Raw genomic sequence first — 15346 nt, 5'->3', positions numbered from 1 at the left:
GTTGCAACTCCGTTGCGCAAAAATTCGTTTACCGCGGGAACAGTATATTTTTCCGGGATAAAAAGTATTCTATGTCTTTTCCCGGAACCTTAAGTTTCTCCATATTCCAAATTTCAGCAAAATCCGTTCAGCGGTTTGGGCGTGGATAGGTAACAGACAGACACATTTTCGGTATTTATAATATTAATATTGAAACTGTAAGTATAGATTTCATTTTGCTACTTGGATTATCACTTTTTCAAAGAAAACGTATGGATATGATAAAAGTGTAAACAACTGTATTATTGTACGATTTATAACCTTGACTGTATTGTGTGACCTTCACCACGACATATCATTATGTATGATGTAAAACGTACGTAATAACTAATAACTAATAACTTATGGCGGCACGTAAAATAGGTTTTCGACCGACTTATAGGTCAGTGATAGCCAAGCCAAGAATCAATATCTTTTTGATTTATTATATTATTATACCTAACCCTAATAAGGTGAAAGAAATATCTCTAAGAGTTTATTCAGTGTTCTTATGAAATGTAAAATTAGACGTTGCTTGTTTATGAGGCTTGTTTCATACGAATCGAATTTTCAAACGATGAACGAAACTGCAATATCGCACAGAATAAGGGTAATGAAATAAAGAAGATCGCTCTTTAGTCTCTAGAATTAGAGTCGAGAGAATAGAAGCGTGGAAGTTAGTCTCGAAATACAGCAATAATCTTCAGCATAATATGAACATTTCTTTCTCAGTTAATAATTTACTATTTTGTTTATTATACTTATGCTATCAGCTTCCAAAGTAATACCAATTTATTTAAATTCAAGCATACATCCAGTATCTTCCTAGTATTTACAAATTACGTTTATTTCAAACACACGCCAATAGATCAACAATTTCATTAAGTAGCTAAATATTCGCTGACTTAAATTTTATTAGGTCAATTTTGAACTAAGATAAATAAAAAAAATTGGATTCAGTTTTTGATTATTACACACTTTGTTGGACTTTAAAATATAATGTTACTAGCTGTCCCGGGAAACGTTTCTTTGCCATATAAAGTATTTCACCCATATTATTTTATTGAAGTGACTTAATATGTATGGCACCATGGCAACGTCCATCGCTATCCCGTCTCACAACTATGGTCGCCGTCAGTCTCGAGTTGTAATAATTTACTATTATTTATTCAACAAATGCATTTATCAATATAAAAAGTAGCCAGTAGCCGATTCTCAGACCTACTGAATATGCATATAAAATTTGGTAAAAATCAGCAAAGCCATTTCGAGGGAGTACGGTAACTAACATTGTGATTTCTGACACGAGAATTTTATTCTGATAAGATTGTCTTTTCATATACATACTCTGTAATATTGATTGTGGATTGTTTTTTACCGGTTTAGCAGTTGTCAAAATTGTTTTTTATATATATATATATATATATATATATATATATATATATATATATATATATATATATATATATATATATATATATATATATATATATATATATATATATATATATATATATATATATATATATACCTATATATATACCTATATATATATAATAAAAAACTTCTGCAATAAGCTGGCTCACCGAGATTCAAAGGATTTAAAGTATCTCAATGCTGTAGTTATCATCTTAATCGATTCACCCACACAAACACAGTTTTAAAAATTCCGATTAACGTCCGATTCCGATAGCAGACAACAGACTTTCGAAAAACGAGCATTACTCGTCGTTTGGGAGTGCGATATGGCACGCGAAGTATGAATGCGGTATCTATCATGATCTATGTCTGTGTTAATTAAGTATGTATATTGTATACTCAGCAGTCAGCGTCAAAATTTTACTTTACACGCCTCCTATATACCTTCTATACACTACTTATATACCAGTTAATTGACAATGTAATTATAACAATGTTATTGATATTACACAATTATTATCAGATATACTGGGTTATCAGTACAGACCGGCCCATATTGCATCGTGATGTTGCAACCACTTTATATTAATCTAGCTGTACCGACATACGTTATTCTATCACAATTTTTTAAGATCGAATTGCCCGTATTACACCACACTTCACTCAGAGACACCTTATCAGTGTAATAGTATTTATAGTAAGGGAAGTATCGACGCTCTTGCAAGGTTAACATCTTTCCTATCTAAGTACCTGGTCCTTAAAAGGTGTGGTGTAATGCAGCCTTATGCTACCCACGGCTGCAAAAACATCCTCAGGGGTATTTTATTCCTCTAGCTAGAGTAACTGAAGACCAGCTTGTTTTGTGTTCTTTGTTTCGAGCTATTAATACAATTTTAATATTATCCCTCCAACTTCCTTAAGTCTTCGTTGAAACCTCAACTACTACAACAATTATTTCTAGGTCAACACTAGCTAAATTGGTGTCTATTCTAAATTTCTGCATTTCAATGCTTTATAGAATAAAATCTTGAATATAAGCAGCTTTTTTTTTCTATAACAGCCTCAATCCTATTAGAAGAATATTCAGCAATTTCATTCAAAAGCGCTGAGAGTTGAGACCCTGAGTTTTATGAAATAAAAAAGTTGTGGCAAAAAAATGTTACCACTTATTTTAGGAGTGTATTCAAAACGGAATATTCACTCTTTATAAACCAGCACATGATATTTAAAATAACACCCTAGGGTTTTGCTAAAATTATCTATCTAGGTATACCAGGATACCTAGATAATTTCTAGAATGTTGAACATGATACCAATTATAACAGATTGGGTTTACGTTGTGCGCTACACTATTAATAGAGAATATGCTGTAATTTGTTTAATTAGAAAAGTTTTAAACGCTTTATCCTTCGCGAACTATCAACTTTTAATAACTACTTTCCCAGCTTTACCAGACGTAAAAGATATTATCCATTTCAATAATAATTAGACTTTAGGCTGAATTTATACCACAGCGGAATGGAACTGAATGGAAGCGTTAATTTCGCATCATGAGAGGGAATTGACACCGAAGAATTATCGAGAATTCCGCTTCCAATTTTATGGCTCGTATTTAATTTGTGTGTTACACTGTTGTTATTATAGAGTTCATTATGGTAGTAGTTTCGTTACAATAAGTCACTTGCGTTCCATTCCACGGCGGTATAAATTGAGACTTACTCGTAAACGAGACAATCATATTTTATAATCTGAAGATTCTAGATAGTAATCAGTAGCAGCAGTTCGAATTCGGAACTCGGGATTCTCGAGAATTCTCCGGTATCAATTCCCCCGAATGAGGCTGTGGTATAAATTGAGCCAAAGCCTAATTAAAATGGATAATATATTTTACGTCAGGTAAAGTTGGGAACCCTAGAAGTTGATAGTTCGCGATAGTAAAGCGTTTAAAACTTTTCTAATTAAAAAAATTACAGCATATTCTCTAATAATTGAGGCTTGTGTCTCAATTATTAGAGAATATGCTGTAATATATACAGCATACACATAGAGAATATGTCGTAAACCCCATCAGCTATTATAATTGGTATCATGTTCTACATTCTAGAAACTATCTAGGTACCCTAGGGTTTTGCTTCTTTAATTTTGTAAAAAAACTCATGTGCCTTAACTATAGCCATTATTGATATCAAGCAAAAAATAGCAAAAGTTAAATATTAATTTTATTTTGTTATTAGTATATTTTGTTGTCATAGCGGCAATAAATATATTCTGTGAAAATTTTAGAATATTCGTTCTTGAGATACAGCCTGGAGAGAGATAGACGGACAGACAGACATCGAAGTCTCAGTAATAGGGTCCCGTATTTAGTTTTTTACTTCTACCCTTTGGATACGGAACCTTAAAAACCAAAAAAAAACACGCTTTATTTATTTTCATCTTTCTAATTCATTTTTTATGCTTTTTATGGTTTTTATGCTACTTCAGTAACTAGGAGATCACAAATAAACGTGTTTTTAACCGACTTCCAAAAAGAAGAAGGTTACTCAATTCGATTTTTTTATAGGGTTAGAATTATCTTTAAAAGTTTCTTAATGAATAACTAGCATTATAAGCAGCTCAAAAAATATGCAACTCTACTTTTTGGTGTGAAACTGTGAACTGACTCTTACCCAAAATGACCAATCAAGTTATTTATTTCTCCCGAGAAAATGCTTTTAAGCATCTTGCGGGGGATGTGGGTCCTGCCCACAAGTCTCTGCTGCGCCCGAAAGATGGTAGTAGACGCAGCCTCTACCCACCACTACTCGGCGGCACGCCACTACGCGACCTAGACGAGCCGCGGGATCGCGTGAGCTAAGGGACCATCCAAAAAGTATGTTACACCTAAAGAGAGGGGTCGACGAAGTGTGAGCAGGCTATTTAGCCGAAACTTTTTCGTTTTCGCTTCATTATAGAATCGCCGATCAAAATGTATGGAATTGACATAAGACGAGTCGAACGTCAACGTCATATCAACGAACGCATAAGTCAATTCCATACATTTTCATCGGCGATTCTTTAACGAAGCGAAAACGAAAAGATTTTGCCTCACACCCATGGTGTGACGAGGGGGGAGAGGTCCTAATCATATTTTATATTGAGATGGATATAATTTTTTTTTTTTAGGTGTAAAATTGCAAATTTGTGACGTCACACTAGGGAAGGGGGAAGGTCCTCCCAGAGTGGGTCACGATGCACAAAACGCTCCGTGCATCGTGACACCAGAGCCCAAGCAAGCCCCAAGTGGGGCCTCTGTCGGCCTGCGGGGCGAGAAGCGCCCCCAAATGAGTGTGGTCTGACAAAGGTCGGACGGCCACTGACGGTCTTGCGGTGGGTGTGTCGTGCCCGTGGCTTCGTCTTGGGTGGCGAGAGGAGCGTCGCAGAGTTTTAGTGGGTAGGGTCGCTCCACATACCATCTTCGCCGCGACGAGCCCCACATATCCGCAGCGGGAGTCCCCATCCCCTGCGTCGAATGCGTTAATGCATTTCTCTGCGTGAAAAAAAAAAAAAAAAAAAAAGGGAAGGGGGAAGGTCTAAAAAGAAGTAGACCAAACTACGTAGGTCCGCCAGCTGCCTATGAATCAACTTTTCTTATTGTACTATGAGAGAAGTTGATTCCTAGGCAGTATATGGCGGAACTAAGTAATTTGATCGCGACTCGCGTTAAGTCAAACCCATCCGACCGACAGCTAACATAAGCCGACCAAACGACGTAGGTCCGTCAACTGCCTTGGAACCAATTTCCTCGATGGTACTTTATGGTCCCTAACACCACGGCTCTGCCAGCAAGCCCCTGCTGGCTGCAGACTCTTCTCTGAGGCCATGGCCCTCCCCGGCACCAATCAAGTTATCTACTATTGCTTATAATGCAAAAACGATATCGGTTCTATTTCCGCAACACTTATCGGGTTTCTTGACGATTTTACACTAATCAAGACTAGTATTTGACATTAAAATGACATTTGGTTAGTGTATAACTTTTTTTTAATTGCCGATAGAACTATAGATCTACCAGAATCTGATGTAAAAATTTTTTGATTAAGTATATTTTGAAAAAATATACTTGGGCATAGGATATACAGTGCGTAACAAAAATAAGTGATATTACTAAAGGGTGTGTACGTATTTCTTGTAGAGAGTTCACTGTGAAAGTAGCAGCTCTGAAAGACGAATTTTTTTTTTCACTTTTGTATGGACAAGGGCCCGAGCGTCACGAGTTTCCCCATACAAAAGTGAAAAAAAATTTTGGTAATTTCAGCGCTGTTACTTTCACAGTGAACTTTCTACAAGGAACACGTACACACCCTAAAGTATTATCACTTATTTTTGTTACACACTGTATATTTGCATGTATTTTATTTTATTTATTTTATTTTAATAATTTATGTAAGTACACAAAAATGTTTACAGTGAAAGTCTTAAAACTAGAAATACATTTGTACATGTATGCATGCAAAAAAAGGATCAAAATGTGATGTCAATGCAAAAAAAGGCAAAAAGTGAGAAAAGAAATTGACTCTAGAGAAATTGACTCTAGCGGGTAGTTGGAATAAAATTATTCCAACTACTCCGGTATCGCTAGAGAGTAGAGTCAATTTCTTTTCTCACTTTTTGCCATCAGATTCTGGTAGACCTATAATAATATTCTGAAACAAGATGTAGCAGACAAATTTCGCTGCGCCGTAATTCGTTTATCGCGTAGAAACCGTGCATTTTTTTTAAATGAAAACTTCCTATGTTTTTTCCTGTAATTCAAGGTACCTATGTACCAAATTTTATCAACGGACAGACACTCTTACGCATCTGCAATATTAGTATAGATGACTCGAAGCTAAGCAAGGACTATATCTCTTCGTTAATGCGTAATATTATTATCTTTGAATTCACGTTTTAAACATTGTGTAAATAAAACTAATATTTTCCTCCTCTAAATCAACGTAATATTATTAGATAAACGGTAAACCACTTTCAATTTCAAGGTCGCTCTTTAAGTCCGCAACAAATTAGATAGAGTGTTTTCCTACTTCGTGTAAAAGTCAAATGTGTGTTTGTATCGCAGTATAGGTATGTGCGTCCAATGTCGACGGCAAACGCTATCTAGATTGTGACGCGACGCGACAAAAAATTTAAAAGCGTATTGACAGATGACCTTCCTATATTACGTATTATTGACAACTATTACGAGTTTCGTTTTCAATAGCCGCTCGTGAGTCGTGAGGGACGTAACGTTATGTGGAACGATCTAATACGATAACTATAAACTAGTGACCTAATATACAATGTTATCAACTCCTCTCCCGCTAATTATAGTCGGTTCACAGTTAAAAACGCCGTTTTCCTTGGAATGTCAGAGGCACATTGAAACACTCAAGACAAGCGGAAGCCGGGTTAAATTTAGTTATCGGTGTCTGAAACTTTAAACTGTACCGAAGATTATTTACGAGTTCGACTCCGCGCGGATTCCGACTTACAATAAATAAACGTCACTCCCAACTCACTCAGAATAGTTTCGGACGAGAACAGCTAGCGGCCCCGCGGCTGCATTCGTATTCGAGCACCGCCGCTCTTCGAGTGACATTGGGAGTTGGGACTCTACCTCCCCGCTCGGAGTGTGTCCAACGCATCGGGCAAAAAGTATCCCAAAAGTGCGGCCAAGTTGAACACTAAGGTCGCAGGGTATCGATCGGATCAGCCCGCGGCGCCGACTCACCACCACAGCACGAGCACGAGAGAGGCTCTACATGCGGCTCCGAGGGGGTCGATCGAAATCGAGACGATGCGGCAAAACAGTGCGGGAATAATGCTAAGCCGGGCGGCGCGCGCGGTGACCCAGTGGCCCGCTGCGAGCACGCGGCGCCGAGCGCGTGATCGCCCACAGACAATCCGACACCTGAACTTCGCTCCACTCACCGTTTCCGTTTATCAATGGGTAGTCGTCGTCGTGCCGGCCTATGTACGTCTTCAGCGGGGTGTCCGTGAGGGAGGGTGACGACCTGTCCCTGTCGCTCATAATAATCACTTAGAACACCGGCGGATACGATATCAACACGGGACGGGGGAAGCCGGCCCCGCAACACTCCACGAGCGACCTCCGGCCGGCGGCTCGCGCGGCGAATAAATAACATCGAGTACTGAGCCGCCGGCCGCCGCCTGCAGCGCCCGAACCCTCCCCCCGCGCGCCCCGTGCCACTGCCCTCCCGCCGCGCACTCCTCAATCAATCCTCGCACTGCACCGCTCGACCGCTGGCGCCATCTCTGTTTCGGTACGCGAACTAAATTATGCCCGATAGATGGCGCCCTATTAATTAAATTAAAAATATTGCTCTGGTTCAAAAAAAAATATATAAGTATATATATATATATATTGCACAAAGAATAGAAGAATTAAATACATAATTTATGATTTTGAATAGTGTACTATTTATAACGAGTGATGGCTTCGGTGTGAAACAAACATTATTAAAAAAACCACACGTTCTGGGGGTAAAGTAATGAAAACGCGTACGCTAATCAGCATAATTATATTCAAATTAGTCGTGGGATTGTTTAATGTTTATATAAAATACAATAAAAATATTATGGGAACAAGAATAGAATTGTTATAATTTAATGATAATGATTTATAAAGTACCGTGTTTGTTACTTTTGAAGAAAATCAACAAAATGCCTGCCTTTATAATTATTATTGTGAATTGATAAACACTTACGGTGGTATGAATAAAAAAATCTTAGTGAACGTTTTAACAGCTTTCTAACTAAAATGTTCACTAAAGTTAAAAACCGTCTTATAACACTCCATATGAATAAACGCTTGCTAAGCCTTCGCTAAGTAAAATACCTTTAGATGACGTTTTATAAGAATTTTTTTTGGTAATGTTGGCAGTGTGTCAATTTATTGTATTCCACAGATTAAAAATTGTATTCAATGTGTCAAAAATAAAGAGTAAAGAAAAAATAAATGTACTTTATGGATTTTAAAAATCATAGAGCAAAGTAGACTTTGACATTGGCAACTCACTAAGGCCGCCATAATAAAAGAAGAAGAAGAATAATGAAGAGAAGGAGAAGATAACTAAAAATACTATTTTATTCTGTTTTACTTTTGAGGCCTACAATTAGTGCATTTGACACAATGTATCTAAGGGTCTATACAGACGGACCGCATTTCAACTGCAATCCAACCGCAAATTGCAGTTCAAGTGCAGTTTGAATGCAGTTGACACGACTGCAATAGAGCTGCAAACCAAACGCGCAGTTGGATTGCAGTTCATTTGCAGTTGGCGTGCAGTCGTGTGAACTGCATACCGACTGCATCCAAACTGCACTGCTGGAGAGCGGACCGTGCGGGCGGGAAGGATGGTGCAGTTTAGATGCAGTCAGTATGCAGTTCACACGACTGCACGCCAACTGCAAGTCTGCAACTGAACTGCAATCCGACTGCGCGTTTGGTTTGCAGTTCTATTGTAAGGTCTACACAGATGGACCGCATTTCAACTGCAATCCAACCGCAAATTGCAGTTCAAGTGCAGTTTGAATGCAGTTGACACGACTGCAATAGAACTGCAAACTAAACGCGCAGTCGGATTGCAGTTCAGTTGCAGTTGGCGTGCAGTCGTGTAAACTGTATGGTTTGCAGTTCTATTGCAGTCGAATTGCAATCGTGTCAACTGCATTCAAACTGCACTTGAACTGCAATTTGCGGTTGGATTGCAGTTGAAACGCGATCCGTCTGTGTAGACCCGTAATCGTGTCAACTGGATTTAAACTGCACTTGAACTGCAATTTGCGGTTGGATTGCAGTTGAAATGCGGTCCGTCTGTAGAGACCCTTACTGATTCTTGAAATTGCAATAATGTCAGAAATCGCGATAATACTCGATATTGCGTCCATTTTCAGTCTCTTAAAATGGTCTTAAAGTAGGTCCGAGGCTTCACTAAAGTTTGCGAACTCCTATTTGACGTTTCGCGCCTAAACAACTGTTAGCAAACGTTTATTCATATCGATTATGCTTAAAATGTTCTTAAAATAGGTTTAAAACAGGCGCGCTATTTTTTGACAGCTGTCACCTTAAAAAGGTGTTAGAGCACTGTTAGAGAACCTTTATTCATATTAAATTTTACAACAGGCTTATAAAGCTGTTGTAAACCTTCGCTAAGTTTTTATTCATACGACCGTTAAATTTTTGCATATTTAGTAATCTATTTTTCTTAGATTAAAAATATAATATAGAATATGATAATAATATTTCACTACTTATTACTATTATTAAGTATTTAAAGAAGAGGTAGTCTTGGCTGTTTGCCGGAGAAGGTGATTCAGGTACGGGCAAGAGCCAAGTATCCTGGTTCATGTTAAAGATGTGTTATGATTGGAGTGTTGAGAAAGATGAGGATGGGTTTAAAAAACGGCGAATTAATGAGCATGTATCGATTATGATGGCTTTTTGCATTTGTATATAAGTATTTTTATGCAGATCTAGAGTTTTCAGAGATGTGGCGAAGGTCTTCGGTACTACTCCGGTAAAAGAGATGATCATGGGGATAATTTTGACAACTTCTATTATTATTATTAGGTTTGTGTGAGGTACTCCTTGCTTACGGGCAATTAAATCCCGGTCCTTTGGAAGGCATGCGTGGGGCCGAAGCCAACACGTAGAGGCCCGTTACACAGTTTAATCTAAATGTAATGTGACACTGGCCGGTGACTCTCCCTGTCCGCACTATGGGAGTACAGCCAAGGAGACCAGTGTAGGACTATTACAGGGAATGGATATTAGAAATGATACCGGGCTATGTGGGTAAGGTGCTAGTGGACTAGGTAACTAGGACTATGGAAGACTATGGACTATGGAAGGACTATGGCGTCTGCCGATACAACGTGGAAACATGTATCATAAAATTGGCAGATGGTGACTCGCCAACTCTTTGAATGGGCCCCTCAAAATGGTCGCACGCACGGTGCACCGAGGCGGCAACATTGACAGAGCGGCTTGAAGCAGGAGAGGTGTCGCTGGACTTTAAACGCCGATCATTTGCACCCTCAGACGGTCCCATCACGTCGCCCACTCGCCACTTACGCTTCACATCCTCCCTCCGAGCCGAAGCTCTTGCGACTCCGCTCTGACCGGCCGGTTAAGGCAAGGCAGAGGTAGGGCCCGATTCTCCGTCAGTGTTCACTCCGGCCGGCCGGTGAAGGCAAGCCGGAGATGGAGAACAGGGGCTTCCCTGGGAGCACTCGGGTTCGAGGGGTCGCTACTCCCCAACAGCTCGCCACAAGCTGTAATATTATTATTATTATTATTTTTATTCTCCTTTGCAGGGTTATACTAAAGTTGCGGGCTTGTGGCCAAACAACTTCAGGTAATGTTATGAATTGATGATTAATTGTTAATGGCTAAAAACTTGCAGACGATGCGGCATGTGTTGAGGATGACAGCTTTTTGTAAGTTTTATATTATTACCATACAATATCCAAGTAATTAGTAGACAGACTTTCATACCCACAAAAAAGTAATTTCTTACACTCAGAATAAGTAAATTATTCTGAGTGTACTTCAGAGAAATATCTCTAACGTTTCCTGGAGCGAACCGTATTTGACCTTGTCTATAAAAGTTTGAACATGTATATTAAAATATAAAACTAATAAATGAAGTAAGTATGTAGGTTTTTAAATGCAATATTATTATAATGTTGAATGTAGAAGACAATGATTTTTTTGTCAGTAATATCCTGGGAACTGGAAGCAAATAGGTATAGAGTTGGCATCACAGCGTAATACTGCTGAATACATTTAAAATTAGGTACACGTTATTATTTGGCAATTAATTAAATTATAATTTTAATACGGTCATAGAAATTTTCCGTAATTTGTTATACGCTATAAGAAGAAGAGACTCAATGAATGTAAAAAGCAGCCTATGTCCTTCAACTTTAAGGTCTATTACTAACTACGGTCTAGATACTTTTACATCCTGTGAATTTCCTCAGAATCTAATCTAAAGGATCTATTATAATGAAAATCAATTCAAAGCAACTAAATCTTTCCATATTTTCGCTTTACAAAACAAAATCATAAAAAAAAAGATAATAATATTGATGACTCCATGATGACTCTATATTTTCTTCATACGGTGATACGGTGTAGATACATGATGCTATGTGAAGACGTATAAAATCATTTTTATCACAGATCCCTGTTATCTGATAAGGATAAAAAATTTGGAGTACTATCATTCTGTATACTAACTTAAGCCAATTTTGAGGTTACTTCACACGTTGACGAAATGAAATGCGACGCGGATCTGCAGTTTTCACAAATGAACTTAATATGCAGATTTTTTATAGTTTTTTCATTGTCGACAAGAGTTTATGTATTTTAAACAGCGTTGTTACCAATATGAATATTTTTACGCAAGGTAATCGGAAGCGCTAGTTTATAAATCTTCGGCTCCAACGATTTTCATGAAATTTAGTATATAGGGGGTTTCGGGGGCGATAAATCGATCTAACTAGGAATCATTTTTAGAAAATGTCATTTTATTCGTGTTTTATCGAATACCGAGCAAGGCTCAGTCAAATAGATAGTTTTAATTAAAACACAATAAACATTATACAATGTGTCCTGATACCAATGGCCAAACCTATTTATCGATAAAATATGCGTCATGATTCATTACATTAAAGGATCGGACACTGGTGTTGGGACACATTGTATAATCAGAAACAGAATGGGCGTAAGTTCAATTTGAAATCACTATCCTTATAATACAGTAGCGCGTCCACAGCTTCTTCTCCTATTAATCAAATCAAAATCAAATCAAAATCATTTATTTGCTGAAATAAGGTACAATATGGTGTTATAGAGGTATTGAAGTTCTCTTATTTTGCCTTAGGGTGGCGTGCAAATTTTATAGGTATAGTCTGTCAATCTTATTTGTACATTTTCTTAACATTCCTTTTTTTTAATAAATATTTATAAAAATGTTATACAATATGTCAATTTGTGTTTTTTTTTTACGAGTTCAAATGTCAATAGTTATTAATAATAATAGTAATCTAAGTCATCAATATTCAATACATTTATCAATTTCATTTATTTATTTAATTAATTTATTATAATTTATTATATATTATTTATTATTATTACTTAACCCATTTAGACCCAAATGAAACTGAGCTGTGGAAAATATGAAATTTCTTTATCAATTTATAGAAACCAATTAAATTATTAGGAAAACACAAAAAAACTTATTTTTTTTTTAATTTTTATATTAAAAAAATTGCCGTCCTCAAATGGGGCAATGGGATCAAACGGTGTGAAAATTTTCCATACATTCTTTATGAATCTACCGGGTTTTCTCACATTTCTCAAACTGCCTTTGACTTTTTTTCATGACGTTATGCTTGCCCATCAGTTGTTGGGGCAGTTTTTCGGGATACTGACCCTTCATACTGCAGGTTTGGCAGTACAGATATGTATAGCTGGTTGCAGGATTCTACCCAAGCGGTATGTCTCATGTAATGACGACTATGCCGCCGTCGAAATTGGAGCTGATTCAATTCCTATTTTTATTACTTTGATGATGCAGCCGCCATGCGTTTGCCACTGCTACATCCAGCAAGTGCGTAAACAGTATCTACCAGTTACCACCAATTTTTGTTTCGTATATCAGTGCGAGAAAATCTACTGACCAGTTGACTTGGCCCCACGCATATCCTTGTTATAGTTGTGATAAAAATGTAGGAAGCTTACGTCGACATTCTTTCAACACTAATATATCTGTTAACCTTTCCTAGAAGAAAAACGCTGTAATGGCTTGCCCCGATTGCATAGACATTGTAATCCAGCCGATGTAAAACGAAATCTGATTTAGTTGGTCGAAACGGTAGTCAAACTCGTCGTTTTCTTTTTTTTCATATCCTTGACGAATGCGAGAGGACACTTCTCTATACTGCCTTGGCCAACAGTATCAGTTGCACAATAGCCAGCTTCCCCTTGGAGTAATGAAAAACTGGTAAAGAGACACATGGTTGCGAAGAAAATACGACTAAATATATATTTCCACTGTCATCTTCAATCATGGCAACTTCCTGAAATCCATAGTATTTATCATAGCTATTGAATACCCTTCAGTTCATTGATTATACTAAATTGATCGGTGGACAAAAGTTGGAATAATTTACATCCAATGTGCCCATTGGCCCCAAATAGGGACACTTGTATAAAACTACTCCTAATCTAATAAAGACTTAAGCTTTTCACACTAATATGTTTATTTTTTATAGGTTATAGTGTGATGAGCTTTTTCAAGTAAAAAAATATATATGCCTAAAAGAAAAACTTAAAAATAATTAATACTAACTTGGCGTCATTTCGGATGTTAAAAACAGCTTCAGAAAAATCAGTATAAAACACTGTAAACTATATTTATATTATTTGTACCTTCAAAGAATAAGAAAATACACTTTTAGCAAATTGACAATTACAATAAAAATAAGTAAAAACTTGAATGACATAAAATTTTAATAATTTTAAAAGTGTCCTCGTTTGGGCACGGCGGGTCTATATGGGTTTATTGAGGAGATCAGTCTCTTAAAGTTGTGTACAGGCTACTGAGTGACCGTGGTAGGAGAAAGGCTTTTATTTCTTTTATTTCTTTACTATTATCCTCTTACTAATAATACGTATTCACGTACTATTATTGATATTATTATATAATATATTTATTTTACTAATACGTACTCTTAGTAATAATATATTTATTAGTAAGAGATCCGCTTTGTATGTATTTACTTTAGTTTTTATTATTCGTAGAGATATTCATAATATTATTTTTATTAGTAAGATAGTTATAGGTATAGGTAGCAGAAAGCTTTTCCTTTTTTTATCGGCACGAACGAAGTCGTCGTCGGCATGTCTAGTAGTAGAATATATTTTACCTACTGTAGTAATTTGGAAATTCCTGTAGTAAACCATTAAATGGAATAACAATATGAGTTCAGAACTTTGAGCATTGTCATAAACATCGGGAGTAAAATTTTGCAAGATGAATGCTTTTTGAATTGGACGGTGTCCAGATTCCTCATTATTAAAATAGTTACAAATTTATTATGAGTCGTTAGTAACGGTTAATGTGTGTGTTAATTGATAATTAAATATGGAAATCCTATTATAAATCAATATAATGTGTAAATAAACAAATCATCAGCACACCTATAATTATAAGTGTATGAGAATTGAGAAGGTAAGTCCAAAATGATTTTGTGCTTTTTTCACTTTGTGATCGTTTAAGTAGTTAAGTACTTACTTACTTACTTATTATATGACACAAACCTTGTTAAGTATCTATATAATAAATACTAGGTAAATAGTTTTAAGTTTGTGAATGAAACATATAAATATTAATTTAATAATTAATTATAAGTATCATTAACTTTACTTTATTCGTTTAATAAACAGTACTTACCTAATACTATCTCTGGCCGCATTATTAAGAGTTATCTAGTGTAGTTGGAATCGTAGATTTCAATATCGTCTAGTTATGTACAAGTGGTTTTCCTTAATAAGGAATTAAGAATAATAATTATTTACGCAATATCACACATAAAATATATTATACAATGCGCGAGATTCTAAGATAGTACAGCGCAAACCTTTAATAAGAGATTATTCCCTCCTAGAAGCCCGTAAACGCTCTTACAGACTATTTTGATTTTCCACCATATCATATTTGTTGAGTGTCCATGGACGACGCCTAGTTTTTTTCCATCAGGTGACCCGTTTGCTCGTGGGCCTCTAATTAAAAAAAAACCAGTGCCCCCTAATTTTATAAAGGCACTGATTTTAAAGAGGCAGTTGTAAATAGCAGTT

The 15346-nt window shown here is 36.6% G+C and overlaps 1 protein-coding gene across 8 annotated transcripts in view; it reads right to left on the bottom strand.

The window, feature by feature from the left end:
* The window catches only part of LOC121739525 (hepatic leukemia factor-like), a 239920-nt gene extending 232310 nt beyond the window's left edge, over positions 1–7610 (bottom strand). For 2 of the 8 annotated variants that reach the window (XM_042132029.1, XM_042132034.1), the window contains exon 1: positions 7387–7610. In XM_042132029.1, the coding sequence (XP_041987963.1) occupies positions 7387–7486 (100 nt within the window). In that variant the 5' untranslated portion in view covers positions 7487–7610. The remainder of the gene's footprint in view (positions 1–7386) is intronic. The other 6 variants (XM_042132042.1, XM_042132032.1, XM_042132045.1 and 3 more) reach the window with 4 other exon arrangements.
* Positions 7611–15346: the final 7736 nt, after the last annotated feature.

This window comes from Aricia agestis, chromosome Z (assembly GCF_905147365.1).
Source record: "Aricia agestis chromosome Z, ilAriAges1.1, whole genome shotgun sequence".
In the NCBI taxonomy this organism is placed as follows: domain Eukaryota; kingdom Metazoa; phylum Arthropoda; class Insecta; order Lepidoptera; family Lycaenidae; genus Aricia; species Aricia agestis.
Note: the sequence above shows the minus strand (reverse complement) of the source record. Positions and strands in the feature narration are given on the sequence as shown.